Here is a 22,138-nt window from a genome sequence, read left to right on the forward strand (position 1 = left end):
AATCAGGACCCGTTTCAGGGGAAAGGACAAAATCTACAAGATTAGGATCAGGGAAGCACAAGTTACTACTGCTATCCAAAAGCAAATCGAGCCAAAATGGACTAACCACATCACACTGACTGTCTGTTAAAAGGCTACTGCAGTTGGCACTGTCTGGGAAAAGTCTTGAATCGCACAAAGCTTCTGAAACTGCAAGAGTGACGTCATCAGAGCTTGAAGGTTCCCTTTGAAGTTTACATGGTGAGATAACTAGTTGGCTTGTAAAATCTACTGATACAATGTCAGGTTGGCTAACCTGAGGTAAGTCAGTGTAACACACTTCAGTTTTTTCAGGTGGGGTATAGGCTTGGCCACAATGACCTGATAGGAAAGTAACAGGATCCACCTGGTGAGAAGCAGCATCCCATAACATATGGCTTGAAGATGAGCTGGGTAAAAAAGTGTGGCTGATATCTGCTGATGTGAAAGCACATGAAGTTGCATTCATAAATGCGGTGGCTGAATTTATCCAGTTATTTTCCACAAATTGAAATGAGGCAGAGAGAAATTGATCCTGGCACACTGGCAGCATTTGTCCTCGGGGAACAGTCGATTTATCCAACAATATTGGCGGGGCATGTGCTGTGGTCAGGCTGCGCGCTCGAGGAAGTGTTTCATCCATCGTCAGAGGACTATTTGTTGTGATAGATGGCTGATTTACTTCTTTACAGAGGTCTTTCTGAGGGCATCGTGAGACACGATCTGAAATTTAGCAGTATGTTAACAAATACAACAATGTACCAAAGAGATTTTTTTTTTTTTTTTTTTTTAAGAAAAACAATTCCTCACTTGACGTTTTAACAGCCGGCTTTGTCCTCTGAAGCATTCTTTTTTAAGCCTGATCGTTTTTCTGTTAGAAAAAAAAAACAAAAACCAGACAGTCAGCTTGGTATTCTTACCATTTAGCGAGTTAAAAATAAATCATCTGAGTGTTCAAAACTCTTATTTGGATTGTGTACCTTTTCTTTTGTGATCTCTGTATGCTTTTCCAGAAAATGCTGGAATTCATCTCAACCACTCAACCTGGGAAAGGAAAAAAAAAAAGAACATTAAAATGATCATAACATTTACTTATAATATTGATATCAGGATGCATTAGACTTAGTTTAGACAGAATACCTAAGGGAAGAGTCTCTTTCAAATAGCTTATATAATTCGCGGTGAGCTCTAGTGTGTCTGCTATGTCTAACTGACCGTTGACAAAGGGCAGAAGACCACACAAGTGTTGACAAGATGTTCTGATTTGAAGCCTGGGAACATGTCAATATGTGCAGTAAAGAAGTTACAGTTACGGTGGTGATGTGAAACCATACAGGAAATGGCCAAGGAAGAGTTTTTGGTTGCTCTGATAGCACACCCTGGAATTGTGAAAGTCTAACCTCCGCCTCTGTTCTTTGCAGCAATGACTGATTGAAGTCTGGAACTCACTTTTCTGTGAAGAAGAAGGGTAACACTTCTCCGTGGTAGGTTCTTTTTTTTTTTTTTTTTTTATCTCATCCTCAAGCCTGAGGAGAAAAAATATCTCTGAATGTCATAACACACAATGACAATGTATTCAGAAACTTTTAAGAACACATCAAAATGACTTTTTCCCTTACTGCTCAGGTGCTGAAGATTTATATGACTGCAGTTTTTGGCTCCTGAGTTTGTCTGAAAGAAGTGCAACCAAAGGTTAATGTACTGTTAGCATACACTGTCAAGGTGCTGTTCTAAAGGCTGGAGTTACTTCCTTATTTTAAATAGAAACCTTTGTAAGGAGCATTAGAAAGTTAAGCTTTGTATAGACTTTGTAACCACAGCACCATACATACATTTAATGCATGAATAAACATTTTAAATCACGGAGTAAAACTGGAATAAAGAACAAGAAAGTAGCGTGCTACTTAAAGCCTGGACAAAACTCTTAGGCAAGAAAAGTTAGTAAATTTTGTAGCAAGTCACAAGTTGTTAATTATATTTAGAACCTTTTAGTTGTATAACCTGATGAGCGCACTTTTGTTTGCCAATAATCTTCCAAAGTTAGAGAATAACAAAGTTATGTTTTCAGCTCTTGGACAAAAGCCACACAGTAATGTGATTCTTGGCATCAGGTTTAAATTGAGAAAAAAAAAATGCTGACAAATATAAATCCAAGATGTCCAAAAATGTATTATTAACACAAGCTGTCAGCCTATAAATATATACTAATGATTTTTTTTTTTTTAAAGCAAATTACTCGTTAGTTGGTCGTTTTTCTCATTCTTAAGTTGTGCTTTTAGTTTCCCTGTTAAAGGCGACATTAATCAGCCCCTCAGGCGCATTTCAGGAGCAGGTCCAAATGAACTTGTTAATTTCTCACATTACCAACACCTGTGTAAGCTTCTCCCGTTACACACAACTGCAGTGCATTATTACCGCCATACCTGCTGTCTACGTTGTTAGCGCATGCGTGAATTTTATTACTTATTTTCAACGATAGTAACCGTTTAAACGAGCTAAAACACTTGCTAGAATCTAAACTTACGGTTTGATTCGAGTTTTCTTTGTTAATTCAGTGCAAATGGTTGGTTAATTACTTAAAGAAACACTAATAGTAAGTTATTTCTTTTGCCGTTTTGTTTAAAAATGTCTGTAAGATATACCATAAGGTAGCTTAAATTGGGAAAGTCACCATTTTATTGTTACTTTAGTGAAATAAACCTGCAGGCCAACTACACCTGGAAGTTAAAATAAAACTTAGGGTTTTTTTTATTGCGAACTAACGGGTAAAACTTAACGAGGATTAGTAGTTTTTGATTCTAATCATCCCTAATAGTGTTACTAAAGCAGGTCAACACGAACGCGCATTTTATTAATACGTGCGAGAACGCGCCCCGGCAGCAGCGTGCACGAGGAAGGCTGACAGCAGAGCGGTCCGGTAAATCACTGCAATGGAAGAGGAGTAAGGGAGGGTGGAGGACACCGGCTACAGCCCTGCCTCCAATCTGCATGTGAGTACACAGCAGAGTAGACACACGGCAGGGAAGCAGAGCACCATCACAGGGCAACAAAGGGACGCATGGTTCATACAAGGTATCCAATAAATAAAAGATCTGAGACACGTTTCGCCTGGAAGCGTTTGATTACATCCGTCTTCACCTCAGAGGTAAGATTGCACAGAAACTAGAAGATCCTGCTGATTACCGTTTCCTTCCTTTTGTATTTTTAAGGTTTACCTTTCAATAAGCTTTTAGCCAGAATCCCACAAGAGACTGTTACTGTCCATATATTATCCACAGTAAATGCATGTGAATTTTATATATTTAAATTGAGACACTCCAGAGAACATGAAATGGGTGTGACATGCTACTTCATAATGTGTGTATGAGCAGCAGTTGCAGCATCAAGGCTTGTGCCAGTGCTGAAGCAGGTTGTATAAGCCACTAGACTTAAAGGGAACGTAATTGGTGTAATATGTTATAAGTTAAAATGGTATTCAGATTGCAAGCATGTTCTTTCCTCATATTATTCAGTATAATAGCACAGCACAGACATGGAGCTGGAACACTTTGATGAGCGGGACAAGGCTCAAAGATACACCCGAAGGGGCTCGAGAGGGAATGGGCTCCCCAGTCCCACTCACAGCGCTCACTGCAGCCTGTACAGAACCAGGACACTGCAAGCACTAAGCTCAGAAAAGAAGGCCAAGAAGATCCGTTTCTACCGCAATGGAGACCGATACTTCAAGGGGATTGTGTATGCCATTTCTCAGGACAGATTTAGGTCTCTTGAGGCACTCTTGGCTGACCTTACAAGATGTCTGTCAGATAATGTCAACTTACCCCAAGGAGTACGGACCATATACACGATTGATGGGTCAATAAGGATCACCAGCATGGACCAGCTGGTGGAAGGTGAGCATTGTTTCTAAACAGTTTTAAGCCTGCCTTAGATTTGGCTTCTATTAAGTAAAATAGTTATCTAGTAAAATAAAATATGATGGAAATGACACTAAAATAGGAGATAAAAACAAAAACCCTTAAATTCTTCTGCTCTGACACAACCTATGCTTTTTTTTTTTTATATGCTATGTTTGTGTTAGCATTGCTAATGGGCTGAGAAAATCTGTTGTCTTGTTGTTTTTTTCCTCCAGGAGAGAGCTATGTTTGTGCGTCTATAGAGCCATACAAGAAGGTGGACTACACAAAGAATGTAAATCCTAACTGGTCAGTTGGTCCTAAGACTGCTGTGTCTGTCCGTGACCCTTCTTCCCTTGGTAGTGGCAAGGCTGGATCTCCAGAAACCAGGGAGACCAAGGACTTCATCAAGCCCAAACTGGTGACGATTGTCCGCAGTGGAGTAAAACCTCGCAAGGCTGTACGGATCTTGCTCAACAAGAAGACTGCACACTCCTTTGAGCAAGTCATGACCGACATCACAGATGCCATCAAGTTAGACTCTGGAGTCGTCAAAAGGCTTTATACCGTTGATGGGAAGGCGGTAGGTGTTAAATTGTTGTTTCTGCAGAGTTATCGGTTTGTTCATTTCAAAGACTTCTAGTACCAGCAACAACATATTTCCAAGTGGGGTTCAAATAGGAAAGCATTCGCATTAGGTAGTGACTTTGGGAATCTCAGGCATCACCAAAAAGTTGCAAATATAATGGGATTTTATTTTCCCACAGTAAGCACGTTTGTCACTACAGCTAAAGGTGTTTAAAGTATGAAGTGACTTTCAGTGCTGTCCTTACTCAGAGGAAGCATTAAGTATACGTCTCACAACTGTGCCATTCAGGACAAGTTACATAAGTGCCTGATGATCTTCTGTTTGTATTTACACAAGTGTGTTTGTGCTTGCCATTAGTGAAGCTATGTGCACATTCATGTAACAAGCAGCGCTTTTGATACAATAAATTTGAAAAGTTTAAAAGAAGAGATGTTATTTACCTTCACATTTCCCTATTTCAAACTAAAGCTCTTAACACCAAATGTTTTTATTTGAAAATCACGGACAAAGGCAAAGCAGGAAGAACAACCATGCAGTAAGAGCCCGGTACCTACAAGAGTGCAATTGCTTTATCTTAAGCTTCTCCACCACTTAAACATATAATTGGTCACAAGTGGGAAGGGTGGAAGGATGCTTCTTTAGAAGAGAAGTCAAAGTAAAATGGGATCATGCCTCCTCAGCCCTTGTAAGTGGTTTTGGAGACAGGTATTCTGGTGTTGCCATGCTGAATTCCCATTTGTGGTGCTGTGTTACATCTTAAGTTTGATTTTAGAACATTGCAATGAACCGCACTTGGTAGACATTTGCAGGAGGCTTAAAAGATTTGGAGTTATGCATCTGACATCAGAGGCTGTGTGGTCTGTTCTTCAGTCTTGTCCCTGAGAATTGCTTCCTTACCCAACAAGAGAGCCCAGCAGGTTCAGAGTCATCTGGGAATATGTGTAAAATGTATTATGAGAAATAGGTTTCTAGGACTCAATCTCATATTCCTACTAACAGTAACACACTATTAAGTGTAAGTGAGTTTGTACAAAACATGCAATCTGATCAGCGACTTGAGACTTAATTATAAAGCTTCTTGTATTCTTGCTTCGACTATATGCTCTAAATACTCTGGACTGTTATTATTTATACATTGATAACTACACTGTATATGTAGACTAATTATATTAACCTTTGCTTGGAAATTATGGGAGTCATAAGTGACTATCAGTTTTATATGTAGGGCTGACATGGCTGGACAGCATGCAAGTACCACCTACACTACGAACTGTCTAAACATTGCACAAATAGTTAGGGCACTCTGTATTAGTATCCCTCTGACTTTTTTTTTTTTTTCCCCCGCTGTGATGGTCTCTATGGTAAAATGGTTTCCTGAGCTGGTTGCTAAGGAACAGCCTCTGCGGCAGAGCGGTGCAGTACTGATGTCAGGACTGTAGGTGTATTGTGAAAAGGCTCACAGATGCAGTGCTCAGTCTGTCAGCCTTATTATTACACACGGCGGCAAGATGGAGCACATGGCTAAGGTGTAATCCCAGGAAAGCATCCTTTGTGTATGTAGAAGGAACAGTTGGAGTTTTTCACACTAACAAACAAATCTGCCTTCGGAATATCCTCTGTTGTTTTAGGAATAGAGATTTGTTTAGCAAAAAGCACAATGATACTGCAATTAATTAAAAGTAGAATCCCACTCTATGGAAAAAGTAGGAAATTCAGATTTATTTTTTATGGTCCTCTCACCGTCTCTAACTGCCTTTTGTATCTGCTTCTGGATTTTGTTAACTGTATCTCCAATAATAAGCTGCTTGTGTGCTTGGTAGTGCCTTCATTTCTCTGGTTTTGTGACTTTTTGCCCTGTTGTGCCACCAGATGGCCAAATAAACACCCATTGGCATTAAGAGACCTGTTTTCACGGGTGTTTAACCTTTTGGTAAATGACCTGCTTTCTGGGGGGGAGGGGTTCTTAGACAGGCTTTTGCTGACAGTTTTAAAAAAAAGAAAAGAAAAATGTGACAATTTATTTTTAAATACATTGTTTTCCAGTAAGAATTAAGTACAGATTAAATTTAAACGGCTGTAATTGATTGTTATGCATTTCTTTTTTGGGTCTGCTGGTAAATTAGCAGTGGCATTCCTGTGATTTGTTGTTTTATCCTTAGTTGTCTTTGACTCATGATTCATGGTTCTATTTGTGGATCAGCTTGGCGGGTGGCTGTGCTTGACGCCGGTGATCCTACATACTGCTGAGTCACTCTGTAATGGTGCACTGCCATGCAATGTGTGTCTAAATACATAGAGAAAATAAAATCAGTAAGGACTTAGCCACAATAAAGACACTCCAAGACACTGTAATGCACAGAGAAAAGTGATGGAGAGATGCATGCTCCACAGATAAGACCAACACAGTGGGACTTATCTATAGGGACATGGCCTGTTATGACCCCTGATATTATTCGTCAGATGGAGCAAAGAGTATTTCTAAGACTGAGTAGGTCTGAGGGGACTCGATCATGATGTTCCCATCCCTGCTCAAATGGATGTGGCTCCGCACTATAACTGTATTATGCACAGTGCTAAGTTCTCTTCATGCTAAAGTCAACACTTCTTGTTCAAATAGATGTCAACAGCCACCCGAGGATAGTCTAGCTTCACATCAGTGCATGAAAGCAGAGGCTTACGCCTCCTTTCTAAAGTTATGTATGAGAGGATGTGATTAAATGGTCCATTCATGCTTTGCCAATCAGATACACAGTGGATGTGGTTGGAATTTATGGTGCTCTGTGTACAAGAGAGCTGAAGCTAACATAATGTTTTTCTAATTCATTCCTTTAAGTTGACTTTGACTCTGCCGTTTTCTGGTCTGGATTTGCCCACAATTAATCTCTTTGGTTTCTACTCATACCACAAATGTCACGTCTGCTCTATGGATCCTGGCTGTAACTCTCATCTCACTGTCTTAGGAAAATCTCACTTTGTTTATTGATTCAATAAATAAAATGACTAAATGGTTTTAGTTGCTCTGCAGCCTTCTCAAATTCGATGTGCAAAAAGATGAACAAAATGGAAGAGTGCCTCACTTTCCTCCCACTTTCTGTAGTCTGGCTGTACAAAGAAGTGCCTTCATGTGCCACTTCATTTGGTAGATATGATTTTTAGCTCATCCAGCCAAAGGACTGATGACCTCATGCCATAGCGAGGCAGCTGTCCAGCCACAGTTAAAACTCGCTATTCCTCCTCAAGTATTGGTCAGATTTTAGTGAAACCTGCACACAGTGATCACCTAATGGATCTTCATACAAACTGTGCTCAATTGTGATGGATTACATGCTGGATGAACTTCGTCATTGCATTATCCCTTCAACCTACCCGTTGCACTCGGTGGAATTTTCTGGTGTGGAATTCAAAAGAAGCTTTACAGCATGTGAACATCCTGAGCTGTGTAAAGAAAATCTTTACAGTAACTTGTGTGTGATGTTGCAGTGAAACTATTCTTGAATATTTTAAAAGTTTAGGTGATAATATTGATCATCTGTCCGTTATTATATAGACTTTTTTGCATGCTCTCATTATACCAAAAATATTTGCAGGGCGTGGTTATTATCTTGGCTGGTTATTATAAATGTTTTTGGGGGTGTTTTTTGGTTTTGAAACACTTCTAAGAGCTAAGTGTAGAAACTTAGTTTCCTTCAATGTTTTTGGAGCAGCCCCTGTTAAGTCGCTGCTGTTTCTGCAGCAGAACTGATTTGGGCATTTGTACAACAGACTGCATATAAAGGAAGCTCATGCAAAATAGAACAAGAACCATTTGCCAAGTGGAGATAAAGATGAGTCATGTTTCTTTCTGGCATGCTAGATGACTGGCTCCTGCTTTCACTCTCACACTTCAGAAGAAGCTTTAGTGTCCTGGGAAGCTCCACCTGTGCATGCTTTGTGTTACACAATTGTGTTCCTTTATGTGATCTTTTCTATGGCTTAAATCAATAGGCTTCTATAGCATGCATATATCCATTGTTATTTATTTCTGGAATGGATGTCAGGTGCAGCACTTGCGGAAATCATAGATAAAACCCTGGAAATCAATACTTCCCTAGGATGCTCCTGAATTGTGAAAAGTATACGTGCGCTTTCTATGCGAATGGTAGGTTTAATGGAGTTGCTGTGTCACAGAGCCTGAAGGCAAAAATAATCAATATGAAGCATCACATTCACAGTTGCCTCTGTTATTTGGCTTCATCACAAGCTTGAGAATTCTAAATTCAAAGTACTTTGGTGGAACTACAGAACTCTGAAATAAGAGGTAACTTTTAGGCGTAGCGAAATCATTGATCAACATATTTTTTTCATGTTCTTTTATAACGTTATAAATCTTTTGTATATGAATATTGTGTGTGTGTGTGTGTGTGTGTATATGTATATATATATATATATATATATGTGTATATATATATGTATATACATATATGTGTATATATGTATATGTATATATATGTATATACATATATGTATATACATATATGTGTATATGTGTATATATATATATATATATGTATATGTATATGTATATATATATATATATATATATATATATATATATATATATATATATATATATATATATATATATATATATATATATATATATATATATATATGTATGTATATATATATGTATATATGTATATATATATGTATATATATATATATATATATATATATATATATATATATATATATGTATATATATATATATATATATATGTATATATATGTGTATATATATACATGTGTATATATGTGTATATGTATATACATATATGTATATACGTATATACATATATATATGTATATACATATATGTATATACATACGTATATATATGTATATGTATATGTATATGTGTGAACACTGCTGTTATTATTGAGAGTGCATATATCATTAATTGGATCTGTAAAAGGTTTTTAGCCCTTGGTAGGTATCATATTTTTAAACATTCAGACTCCACTATCTCATAATAAGAATAATAAGAATAATAATAATTTACCTTTAACCTTTTCAATGTTTTTGATTCCAAGACAATTCACAGAGAGAGATTGGGATTAACAAGGTGGAAATTTGAATTCTTAACAACATCCTAACAATATGCTTCGTCATTCTCTCTAAATGAGGCTATGCTGCTTTTGTGTTATCTGCAGTTTGCACCATTAAGAGCTCCAGATAGGATCTGATAGTGGGTGTCAAAGTAGCCTTCTCATTGTCTTAAACTAAGCTGTGATTTTTGTCTGGTCTCCTTGGTAACTGCTGTGCAGCTCCTCCCTGTGGGATTTCCTTTTAGGAGGAGGAGGGGGTAGAATTGGGGGTAGGGGACATCAGTGATGCAGAGAAAAGGTTCTTATTTAGCAACCCCTCTCCTCAGCCCCATGTGTCTGATATTCCTTTTAACAATTCTTGACTGAATGACCTTTGAATGTTTTAAAGGTTACTGGTATAGCCAGCCTGACTGTTCTGTTTTTGTTTTTTTTTTTGTTTTTTTTTATATTATTGTGATCTAAGATCAGTGCAGTGGAGACCAGAATATTGATCCATCAGAAAAAAGGTGATAACATGATAAGGTAATTCAGTAGTGGTGTTAATATACTAAAGCAAACAGTCTATCTCGCCTCTAAAATCTTTTTAGGCTCCTGATAAGCTTATCGTTCTTGATTAATGGATACCAACATTTGGCACATTTTGTTTTGCATTCGAAAACTCAATCTGTATATGTTGAACTTGTTCCTCACTGGACTACTTGAAATCATATCCAAATTATGGTTATGCATATTTTGTTGACTAAAGTGTGTTTCCCCATCATCTTGGCTTGTTACAGTCTGTCATGTGTGGGTTTGAATTTTTAAAGAAAAGAAAAAGGGTGTGCTGGATTTTGCAAAAAAAAAAAAAAAAAGGAATGCAATATAATTGCTTTCTGATCCCATTTAGGGTTTTTTTTTTTTTTTTTTTTGTTTTTTTTTTTTTTTTTGGAAGTTGTAATTTAATATAAAGTTAGATTTACTGTTGCAAGTCAGTGTCTTGTTTTTTGTGTCATTTGTTGCTGTCAGTTTTCTTGTGTACATAAGAGAGCCATTTCCTTGGTCATCAAGGTCACAGTTCAGTTTATAGGTTGAAAAAGAATGGGAGACAACAACAAAGAAGAATATATGCATAAAATCATAAACAACGTAGCAGAATGTGTGTTTGTGTATGCAAGTGTAGAAAGTTAGTAGTGGAAAGCATTTATGGATGGGTGTGTTTTTAAACCAAAATAAACAAACCCAATGAGCCTGTCAGACAGGCTGCAGGAAGGAGGGAGCTTTCATCGATGACCACACCATGTGTAAGCGTGGGTCATCCAGCCAACCCCAGTCCAATAGGCACATTGGAGAGGGATAGCAGGAGAATCCTAGAGGTGATCACAGTGGCAAACATGCAGTTCTTAACAATATATGTGATGTTGTGGAAAGCATGCCTTTGTATTCTAACTGATATCTATAATACTATAGGTCAGTTAAACAATAAGGATTAAAGGCTGAACCTTATGGAGAGGAAATTAAAACTGAAGCTCTACTTTCTCTTGCACACTCTTATTAGCCGAAGAGTCATCTGTGTCTATCTTTATTTATTCATGAGACTGCTATATAACCATTAAGATAGACTTTTCTATAAATGCAAACACCAGCACCCACCTAGCCATACAGTTCTTGTTTATAGAAAAGCAGAAATGATTATAATTTACACTTCTGTTGTTTTTTACAGTGATGGTTACTTGGTTACTATGTTATTTTATCCAAAGTTTAAACTAAGTAAAGTACATTGTGGAAATGCTGCTTTTTCAGAAACAGCCTGACCACTGTGTGTTGTTGCGATTGGATCTCTGAATAAATAGCTACTGTTAAACATTTTCTAACGTGATTTTACAAAATATAATCTGCAGTAACAGAGGGCAATTAACTTAATCGCCCACTAGAGATGACGATTTAATGGAAGACAGACACCATTGTCGTGGTCTCCACTGAATAAAATCTAACAGGTTTAAAAGGAGCTTTTCTTTTCTTAATGGTTACCCTGAAGACATTAAAGTGCAGCTGGGCTGTCACAAGAGTAGAAAGAGGTTAATTCTTTTATTTATATGCTATACATGCTGTACCATTAATTTTTTTTATTTGTGCTTAGATCACAATAAGCATTTATTCAAGCCTGGCATCCTTAAATCCAGCATTGTGATCAATAAAGTTCTTTCTTTACTAGCACATGTTTTATATACTCCATTTAACATGATTATCCAAATGTTATAAATCCTATTAAAGTTTAAAAGCCATTATACACCATTTGCTGTAAACAAACTGCTATATTCTTTGCACAAATGTGACACATATTGAAATGTGAATTATTTATTGAAGAGACCTTTTTACCAGGAAATCTTGAAATTCTTGAAATTAAAGCTCAATACATGCTAACTGCATGCTAACTGCATGTTGCCAGGGTTCAGACCTACATACCTTTTGCTGTGAGACTGTAGTGCCAACCACTGTGCAACCTGAATTTTTATGACATTTTTGTTCAATATGTTGAATCCTTCACTTAGCATTGATGTGTCATGTTGCTATGATATCGTACACTGACGCATTGAATCTCATTTGCCTCAGTTTGGAAAAAAAAAACAAGCAGAAGAAACAGTAATATACTCATTTTTACTTGATTTGCATGTCTTTGTCTGAAAAAAATGCTTTGTCTGTTATAGTATGTATACAATATTTCAAGATGTTAACACATCATCTTATTTCCAGATTATGTATAGTATCAGTTGAGAGTGAATGCATTTCAGACTTATTGAACTAAAGCTGACAGACATTATTTTTCTCAGGTCACCTCCCTTCAGGACTTTTTTGGGGAAGATGATATATTCATTGCTTGTGGTCCCGAAAAGTTCCGCTATCAAGACGACTTCAACTTGGATGAAAGTGGTAAGTGTAGTTATGAGGCTTGCACCAATTTCCCGTGTTTTATATGTTGTTCACCTTAAGTTGCTGTGCAGTCATTTAAAAAACATGTGAACCCTATATTTAATAGTAATACTAAATATGATGATGATGATGATGATGATTAAATGATTTTCAAATGAGGAAAAAAACTATATTTTTGTGAAATGTGCTTTGAATGAAAGAAAGAAAGAAACTAAATAAATGTGGATCATGAGCATGCCCACCACTCTATTGCATCACCTCTTTCTCTAGCTCTGAAGGAGGATTTCACATTTTTCTTGTTCAGATAAAACTTCAGCTGCTTCACAGTTTGAAGTCTCCTGCCTGATATTTTTCATTTAATTATGCTTAATTATGCGTAAAATATTTTAACATGTAACATATCTAGACTTCAAGCAGGACAGTCTGCAGCATGGACTCTTCCCTACAAACCACGAAGAATTGGCTTGCTAAAATAGGCAAAGCTTTTTTTGGGGGAAGAAAAAAATGTATATATATTTTCTGGATGGTAGTATGCTGTACACTGCTCCAAAACCTGTGCTTACTGGACTGATGTAGTGAATCTTTGTCCCGCATAAAGATTTTGGCACATGCTGTGGATGTCTTTCTGTACCACTGTTTACAGAAAGTATCTTCCAAAGACTTGTAGTTGGTTTGAGAGTATCGTCCTATCCTCAGCACAAAAAGGTTCACCAGCTCATCAGATAAATTAGCACCCATCCTCCAACCCTCATGCACCCGAATCAAAGTGGTGTATGGTGTCTTGTACTCATCCAGCCACAGACCAATAATCTCTGTTCATTTGGTCATAAAATCTTTCTTTGTTTCAAATTGTATGATAATGATATAAATGAGATCTACATTAGTTACAGTGCGTGCTTGTTGGTAGGCAGTTGATGTCATTACTTGGTTTATACTGATAGGCCCAAAAAAAGAAAAAAAAAAAAAGAGAACAGTTGTAGCTCAGATCGTAACCCCAAGATGCTCTCTGATGCATCCAGAGTGTCAGTGGTAGATAGAAAGCACTTAAGCATAGAAAAAGTGATTGTGTGAATAGGTGAACGCAACACATTGTGTAAAGTACTTTGCGTACTCAGTAGAAAAACACAATATAAGAACCAGTCCATTTAGCATTTAATAATGCCAGAGAAGCCGAAAGAAAGACAAAAGGTCAGTATGCCACACATAAAGCTGATCATTTATTACTCTGCCATAATGATGCTGGAACAGTCCACACCTTTTATTTTGCTTGTTTTATTTCTTTTCAGAATGCAGGGTAACAAAGTCTGCATCATATGGGCGGCTGCCCTCAGTACATGGTCGCTCTTCCCCAAGAAGTGGTGGAATGCCCCGCAGGAGCAAGTCTCCCTCATCTGCCGGTTCAGGTAAGAGTGTGCATGTGATCTGTCGTTCACGTCTTGTGAACTTGGTTTATGCTACAGTATTTAATCTTTATCTTATCCTAAAAGCTAATGGCACTGCAGGCAGTCAGCTGTCCACACCTCGTTCTGGAAAGTCTCCAAGCCCCTCTCCAACCAGTCCAGCTAGCCTCAGAAGACGACAGGTAAAAAAAACAAAAATGAAATAATGAAGTAATGATTTGTGTTGTGCCAAGATTGAAGAATTTTAAGAAGTTTTTCATTTAATTAGACAGAACTTTAAGTGCTTCAACAGGTTTTGCACTGACATGGAACAGAAGTTTATCACCATCCTTGTAGTTCCAAAAAATGTGTGAGTCAGCGTTTGAATCATAAAGATTTATCAGTGAAATGGGGAAAAAATCCAAAATGCTTAAGTGAGCTTAAACCCTGTGGAGAAAACTCTGACATGAACTCAGGGAACCCTTGTCACAATGAAGCAATTAAGAGATTAAACAAACACGCTAGTGAATTAAAAGCCCATGTAATCAATGCTGCTGGCTAACTAGCAACTTTTCAGCAATTTGTGAATGAAACATAATCTTCACTGAAGCAGCAGCGATTCTGACATATCTGATCATGGATCAGGAGAGTGCACAGTCTCTCATTTCTCATTTAAAATCCAGGTATCAGTGATACTGGTGTCACTTATTCATAATTCTGGCTCAGGTAGCTATTGTTACTGTCGTGAAGTTTTTGCATGTCATTTTCTTTCTGTGTAGAATCACTTGGTAGTCTTTGTGCTGGTACAATGATTTCTGTAAGGTTTCACCATGCTTGGTTCATTGCTATCTACATGCTGAAGGCTAGCAGAGTGGAACAAACAAGCTTTGTGTAATCTGGCTGTAATCACATTTTTATAAGCTTTGCTCCCCTTCTGAAATTTGTTTCTTTTTATTCTCACTCCATAGCTGTCTCTTCTTTTTCAGGGATCTCAACACAGTGGTTCTTCACTCTCCTTGGCGTCTACCAAAGTATGCAGCTCAATGGATGAAGGCGATGGGCCGAGCAGCGAAGGTCAGAAAGGACACAAGACAAATCTCCAAAAGTTGATTCTGTTCATCTGGAGAAACGTTTCTCCCACAAAACGCTACGTCCAGATGAACAGAATCAACTTTTGGAGATTTACTTACCTGGATGATTGAGCATGCATCAAGACGACACAAGACATAAACTAATTTTAAACAAACAAACAAAAAACAGTTTGCAAACAACATTTAAACTACTATATAATGCTTTACCTATTATAGAGTGTATTTTATTTCATTTTATTTTTTTCACAGCTGAGCCAATGGATGAGTACTCTTCAATCCCTGCCTCCATAGCAGAGAGGTACAAAGTGGGAAGGACTTTAGGGGATGGAAACTTTGCTGTGGTCCGAGAGTGTGTGGAGAGATCCACTGGAAGGGAGTATGCGCTCAAGATCATCAGCAAAGATAAGTGCAGGGGAAAGGTGAGCCTGCTCTGCACCTGCTGAATTCAGCTTTTACACCATCAAATTTCCAATGTTCATAAAGTTGAAGTTCAACTGTTGCTGAGTCATTTTTTTAAGTCATTGGTGAGCAGGGGTTGCTATAATGCTGGAAGCAAAAATATTTGGTTCTGGTTGGTTTTGTTTTCTTTTTTGTTTAAATCACAGCATCAAATGATCCTAGTTTAGAGTTCTCTTTTGAAAACTGTTTTCTATTACTTCTCTAAAATTACAAAACAAATCTCATATATTGTGTGTAAAGGATTCTGGCTACAGTGTACAGATTGTTTTCTTTGTCACCCAGGAGCACATGATACAGAGTGAAGTATCAATCCTTCGGCGTGTGAAACATCCCAACATAGTTCTTTTGATTGAGGAAATGGACACACAAAACGAGCTCTATCTTGTAATGGAGTTAGTTAAGGTACTGATTTTTTATTTTTATTTTTTAAACGAAGAAATTGAAACCTTCGATGTCACAAGATAAAATTCAAATAAGTTATCAAAAACATTTAATATGTAATGCATTCTTTTTGCTGTCATAGACTGGTTTATAGTTGAATTAATTTACTTCAGTTAAAAAGAAAATTTTATCAACCATTTATCTGCGTCAGACTGTTATAAATTTAGCAACTGGGCCTCTTTCACATTTCAAACACTCTTTCTCCAGGGGGGTGATCTCTTTGATGCCATTACATCTTCTAACAAATACACTGAGCGCGATGCCAGTTCTATGCTGTTCAACCTGGCAAGTGCTATCAAGTACCTGCACAGTCTCAATATTGTCCACAGGGACATAAAACCAGAAAATCTGTTGGTAAGTACGACTCTGCACAGAGCATCTGTATGGGTGGGGAATCGCTTTGCATTGTAAAATATCCACTTTCCCTATTAGCCCCGTTTCCGTGTCATTGTTTTTTCCTCAGAATCTGTACATATATATACATAAGAGCTTGGATTTAAAACTACCAATAATAAATGGTGCATAGGTAAATAAGTTAATTAAATTACACAGTTCTTTGGTAATTTAACGATGATCAAATATACTCAAATTTCTTCTCTAGACCAAAAATTATTGTTGGTCTTAAAACTACACATTCACTTTTTTAGTATTACTGCTTGTTGAATAAGATTCATTTCACGATCAAACCAAAAGTCAGTTTTCTGTGCAGACCATCCGTGTTTGCAGTCAATGGAATTTTTTTGTAGTTAATTTTGCCTGAAATTACTGCACTAATAAAAAAAGAAAAATGGCTCAATAATGAAATCAAAGTTTTACTAATCAGATTGACTATTGGTGACCTTTTCATCCAGTATATCCCACTGTCCCTTTTCTGTATCTTGTCCAGGTATATGAGCACAATGATGGGAGTAAATCTCTGAAGTTAGGAGACTTTGGCTTGGCTACTGTTGTCAACGGGCCCCTTTATACTGTGTGTGGCACACCCACCTATGTAGCACCAGAGATTGTTGCTGAAATGGGGTAAATCAGTAATTACATTATCCAGTCCAGTCATCTGCAGCACCATTATCAAGACCATAAAAAAAAAATGCAAGAGTGTTCTCCAAAAGTTGATTCTGTTCATCTGGACGTAGCGTTTTCAGTGAGTACCATTCAGTTAGTACCATTCATAGGGAGTTGGGGAATGGCTGCAATTGCAGCATTGTAAGATGGCAAAAGATGTACCCTTAGACCCCCTCCTCGATTTCAATGATGAGGATGTAAACATCCTGGACAGGGAGGGACGCTGGTTTGAGCGCGGAGTCAAGGAAGCCATTTATGTGAAAAGGGAAAGACCATCTCTGAATCGAGGAGGGGGCCTAAGGGTACATCTTTCACCATCTTACAATGCTGTGATTGCAGCCATTCCCCAACTCTCTGTGAATGGTACTCATGGCCATTGATCAGTGGTCTTTGATCAGTGGTTGTTGATCAATGGTCATGAGAATTTGCATAATTATGATGAAGGAACTGGTCTCCCAGCCCATTGTTCCTTCAGTGGTGCTAGTTATGCAAATGTACTGTTTATAAGATTGGGGAAACCTGCAGTCTGCTGAGACTGAAGAAGTCACTTGGATGAGTGATGAAACGTTTCTCCCACTGAAAACGCTACGTCCAGATGAACAGAATCAACTTTTGGAGATTTACTTACCTGGATGATTGAGCATGCATCAAGATGCAAGAGTGTTGTTTTTCTGCGTCAAGTGTCCTTTATGTGTTGTGTTCATATTCATATTATAGATATGGACTAAAGGTTGACATTTGGGCAGCAGGTGTCATCACTTACATACTGCTGTGTGGATTCCCTCCCTTCCGTGGGTATGTGCTCCTGTATTTGGAGGTTTACTTTAAGCGTTACACATTATTTCCATACATTTTTAAGGTGTCGCATGTAGACTAATAGTGCCTATAGAGCAACTTAGCTTTATAATTTAACTGTATACAGGAGTGGTGAAGATCAGGAGGCGCTTTTTGAACAGATTTTGAGGGGCCAGCTTGAATTTCCTGCACCACACTGGGACAATGTGTCAGACTCAGCCAAGGTTTGTATCTGAAAGTGGTCCTGCTGTGATCACGAGCCATGTGAAACACCCGAGACACCCTCAGTATGTTATTATGAATTTTTGTGGCTAACAAATCTCTGTTTAGGCTCTGATCACTGGGATGCTGCAGGTAGCAGAGGATAAAAGATATACAGCTGTACAAGTCCTTGATCACTCGTGGGTCAATGTAAGTGTGTCGTCAGTCCTTTCACCAGAATCTGCATCGATACCAGTGACGTTGAGAAAAGTAGAGTTGCTGAAGTATGGCTCTTTATATTTATCAGGATGATGGTGTGTCAAAGAAAGAACACCAGCTGCCAGTGGCTGGGAAGATCAGGAAGCACTTTAACACCAGAGTGAAGGTCAACAGCACTACAGCTGGAGTGTCCGTGATCACAGTAAGCACTGCTCTGCACTCTCCACACTGACACTGCATGTCGGTGTGCAACGGTAGATTACATTTGGGCTTTCTGCTTATTAGCATGCTTTGGCAATGAAGGACTTTTCAGCTTTGAGCCATAATGTGCCTCATACAACTCACACATGCAGAAGCTTTTTATTTTTATGCCTTGGATGTCATTTTAAGTTGGAACTAAAATTGCTGCTTTTGTAAAACAGGTAAACGATTGTCCTCTGATGTTTTTAAATCTGCAACCTCCCTGCTTTTTTCTGTCAGTCATCACTTCATCCATCTGCATCTTACTGCTAGATTTTCCTTTGTTTGCTCTGCCCTCTCATCCTACTTTTAGCTGGACTGTCAGCACTCTTGTTAGAAAAGCTTAGAAGTAACATAGTTGACCATTACGAGGTTTTAGGAGATGATATTTTAATTTGAAATATTTGCAAATACAAGCTGGATTTGAAAGATAAATAACTTGTTTTCGAAGTGAGCATTGTTATTAAGGAGGATCTGCATTGCTCTACATTTCCTGTATACAGTCTTTTATTTTGAAACCATTTTCAGTTTAGTGACATGACTTCTATCTGCGAGTATCTTATCAATAATAATAATAACAGGAGTGTAGAGATGTGTTCCTAATCCGGTAAGTGATGCTTTGAGTTCATAGTGATCCTCTGAGTTGCGCTCATCTCTCTCTGCTCAGCTGGACCAGGACTTAACCATCAAGAAGTCAGGGTCTTTGGACCGCTACCAGCATCCTTTGTACTGGATAAGGTATGACACAGCATAGTGCTTAAATAAAGTGAGTGCTTTCATGGCAAAGTGCTGGCAGTCTCCATTTCCCATCTCCCAAGGGTTTGACATATTGCCCATCAGTGGATCCCTTTTCATGCCTCATCATATCCTTCACTTTATCACCTTACATCATCTCATTTGGGCTGTAGCAGGTAGCTGCACAGTTTCCCTTGCCATCGACTTATTTTGCATTTAAAAAGGTTGTTTGAGAGTTGTTTTTTTTTTTTGTTTTTATAAACTGTGCTACTTCATTTTTATTTTCCAAGATAAAAACATTTTTTTTCTTTCTAGAAGTGTTGGCAACATAAAGTGGTGGATCTTATTGCCTCTTCTTGCCTTAGAGAAGATGAAGTCATTTTTTTTCACATAGAGGAAAAACTTGCAAGGGAAATGCAGCTTTTCACATACAAGTGCATGATGACACTGGCTCATCTAAAATGTACCTCATGCCTCAGTGAGTGGATGCCAATCCTCATTAATCTGGCTCTCTAGATACGCTAACAATTGCTGCTGTGTCACCCTCTCTCAGACCACGCCACTTGATAAAGAGAAGCAAGTTTTCCGACGAAGACGCCACCAGGATGTAAAGGCCCACCTCCCTCATGGTATCCGTGCCAGCCCCTCCCACAGCGCAAACCGTGGCCTTTCCCCTGCTGAGGTCACTTCAGAGTCCGAAGACTATTCTCCAAGTTCGGCTGACACTGTCCGTTCACCCACTTCTCCATTCTAAAAGCCTTCCTGGAGTGACAGTGCCATCCATTCCTCTGTGAAAAAAGAGGCAGAGGGTTTGATGGGTCTAGTCTGTTGACTTGAGCTTTCACAGACTGAATAATTACCCTTACCTGTTTTACCCCCCGACCCCCAAAATGTCATGTTACCTTTATTTCAATTCTTGAATGCATTTAAGAGAGAAGTCTAGTCTGGATCTGGAGGTTTATATTTTTATGCCCAAGTTCAAATGGCACATCTTTGTATCATTTAAAGTTCAAAATATTCTAATAATGCAGGCTCTCAGTTCACCCATTAAAACCTCGATTTGTAACAGGCTGTATTTGCTAACGTCTCTTCAAGGATGAGCTCACTCTGTCCTAATTGGCTAACTTCCAGAGGTTGGGCTCTCCTCTGCACAGACTTTAGCTGGCTCTTGGACTTCAGAGCTATGAAAACAAACATCAGTAGTCAGGTTTCAGTATTTTTCTATTTCCCCTAAATGTAAGCTGCAAATCTGCATTGTTGAGCCTGAACAACTCTCTTAAGAATTTTCCAACAAAGACATCCACTAACATTGAATGCTGATTTTTTTTTTTTTTTAAAGCTTTTATTTTGTGTAGGCTTCTGTGATAATTCTATAAATTACAGAAAATCACGAGATGCATGTTGTTTCCCCTTCCCCTCCAAAAAGCCAACAAGCTGTTTAGGCCCTATCAAGCGGCAAGGACTGGTTCATTGTAGTACTTTGGAGCCCTCTGCTGGTTAATATTGTATCCTACAGGAAGTAAAGCTTTTTGAAACCGAAACCTTAGCCTTTAAATATTAAATTACATTCAGTAAATGATCGGTACATATCTGATTTCAGCTTGTTAATATTAACAGTATCGGCCAACCTTCTGTTGTACTGTAAGGCAAACAGTTAGCGTGCTGTAGCACTTGACTTTGTGGTGCATAAACCATTGACACGTTATTTGAAAGGACTTCAGACATGCTGCCAAATAAGTATTTCCTGGACCTAACAGAATGACGACAATTCTTGTCTTGCCACATAGTAGTTCCTCAAAGAGAAGATGGGCCACTGATATTTAACTGATGGTTTAGCTTACCTGTGTGCTCGAGGGTGATTATTTAAATAGTTCTGTTACACATCTGTGAGAGTGATTGCAGTTCACTTGTGGTGCATATGAATGTCAATGCTGTAGTTGGTAATAGGTGCATATTTTAAGGCCTTGCCTTGACACATATAGATTTAAGTGCAATTGGGTATACTGTGCTCTTGGGCAGTATACCTATCAAATGCTGTGTGTCCTTTGTAATGCTTGCATATTTGAGAATGTGCTGCTGGGATTATTGGAATGTCAAACTCTTCCCTATCACATGAGGGTAACTGGTGCAACATGGTTGATTTTCACACACTGAAATAAGAACCAAGTTAAATAATAGTAATACAACAGTGCTTCCAGTAAAATCTGCAATTTTAATATTTCTCTCCATTACATCATTTAATTTGTTGAATGTTTCTTTCAGTGATCACATCAAATATGACTGAGCAATTTTAGGTCACTAGACTTTCTGTGCTTTGTCTAATTGCTCCAAGCATTGGTTCACAGGGGACAAAATATTCATTATTATGACTGTCCTCTTTCCTTTTTCATAAACTGTAATCTGCATGTGTGCTGATATGCATCCCAAATCAGTTGTTCTGGTCTTCTACTGTTTAACATGTGCTTGTCAGATATAAAACCATTCCTTTTACCATTATACGTGTTGCCTAGATGAATGAACTTTGGTAAAGGCAGACTGTAGTCATACACAGCTAAGATTTGTATATACTTAGTCGTGTGAAGTTACTGCTGTTAAACTGACTTTGTTGTAAAAAGGGCTTTTGTTTTTCGATTGAAGGGATCAAACCCAAAAAGCACAAGAAAAGCAAAGTGTGAGTTTTGGGGAATGTGCTGAATCTTCACCAAAAGCGTATGTAATGTTTACATACGGTGTGACAAAACGGGGAGTGCTGTTATTTTGGGGGAGATGGGGTATAAAAGAATAGTGTTGTTTACCCATATTCCATAAATGTAAGGATGCTGTACAACAATCTGAATGAGAACAAAAATAAAAAGGGAAAAAATATTGCTGTGGTTAAAAAGCAAACTTCTAACAATGTACTCTGCACAGAAACCAAACCTGAGAATAAAATGGATTTAATTTGTGAGGCAGTGACTTTTTGAAACACCAGATGGCAGTATGACCAAACACCACATAAATTCCATCTCCAGCTACTTAT

At 38.0% G+C, this 22,138-nt stretch overlaps 1 protein-coding gene and 1 long non-coding RNA gene across 9 annotated transcripts; one reads left to right on the forward strand and one right to left on the reverse strand.

Annotated features, from left to right (window-relative positions):
• Positions 1-159: 159 nt before the first annotated feature.
• On the forward strand, positions 160-21,305 carry LOC309688100 (serine/threonine-protein kinase DCLK1-like). Of its 5 annotated transcripts, none has more exons than XM_082503553.1 (17): positions 160-240; positions 1,440-1,502; positions 3,531-3,911; positions 4,151-4,497; positions 12,398-12,497; positions 13,784-13,900; positions 13,985-14,079; positions 14,863-14,950; positions 15,217-15,386; positions 15,709-15,828; positions 16,075-16,221; positions 16,754-16,887; positions 17,647-17,724; positions 17,852-17,948; positions 18,055-18,135; positions 18,233-18,346; positions 19,673-21,305. In XM_082503553.1, exons 3-17 carry the CDS (start codon positions 3,551-3,553, stop codon positions 19,871-19,873), a joined length of 2,250 nt encoding a protein of 749 aa, XP_082359679.1. In that variant the 5' UTR covers positions 160-240; positions 1,440-1,502; positions 3,531-3,550; the 3' UTR covers positions 19,874-21,305. The 5 variants fall into 5 exon arrangements, with proteins under 5 accessions (XP_082359679.1, XP_082359678.1, XP_082359680.1 ...); XM_082503554.1 differs by lacking the exons at positions 160-240; positions 1,440-1,502 and adding exons at positions 2,392-3,163; positions 19,052-19,122 and having other exon boundaries at positions 19,673-19,837; XM_082503552.1 differs by lacking the exon at positions 160-240 and having other exon boundaries at positions 1,277-1,502.
• On the reverse strand, positions 239-2,376 carry LOC309688103. 4 transcript variants are annotated; one of them, XR_014270962.1, is made up of 6 exons: positions 2,255-2,376; positions 1,638-1,689; positions 1,468-1,544; positions 999-1,062; positions 829-889; positions 239-741 (listed from the first exon to the last, which is right to left on the reverse strand). It is a non-coding gene; the product is annotated as an uncharacterized lncRNA (long non-coding RNA). The 4 variants fall into 4 exon arrangements; XR_014270963.1 differs by having other exon boundaries at positions 2,033-2,376; XR_014270964.1 differs by having other exon boundaries at positions 2,020-2,376.
• Positions 21,306-22,138: the final 833 nt, after the last annotated feature.

Source organism: Aulonocara stuartgranti (genome assembly GCF_965226115.1).
Source record: "Aulonocara stuartgranti genome assembly, chromosome: 14".
Taxonomy (NCBI): Eukaryota; Metazoa; Chordata; class Actinopteri; order Cichliformes; family Cichlidae; genus Aulonocara; species Aulonocara stuartgranti.

What these genes read in the sequence shown, in the direction of transcription:
- LOC309688100 (XM_082503553.1), top strand. Translation starts at nt 3,551, where the DNA reads ATGGAGCTGGAACACTTTGATGAGCGGGACAAGGCTCAAAGATACACC. An exon ending in CTTCAACTTGGATGAAAGTG is followed by an intron (nt 12,498 to 13,783) that starts GTAAGTGTAGTT and finishes ATTTCTTTTCAG; the next exon opens with AATGCAGGGTAACAAAGTCT. An exon ending in GGATTCCCTCCCTTCCGTGG is followed by an intron (nt 17,725 to 17,851) that starts GTATGTGCTCCT and finishes AACTGTATACAG; the next exon opens with GAGTGGTGAAGATCAGGAGG.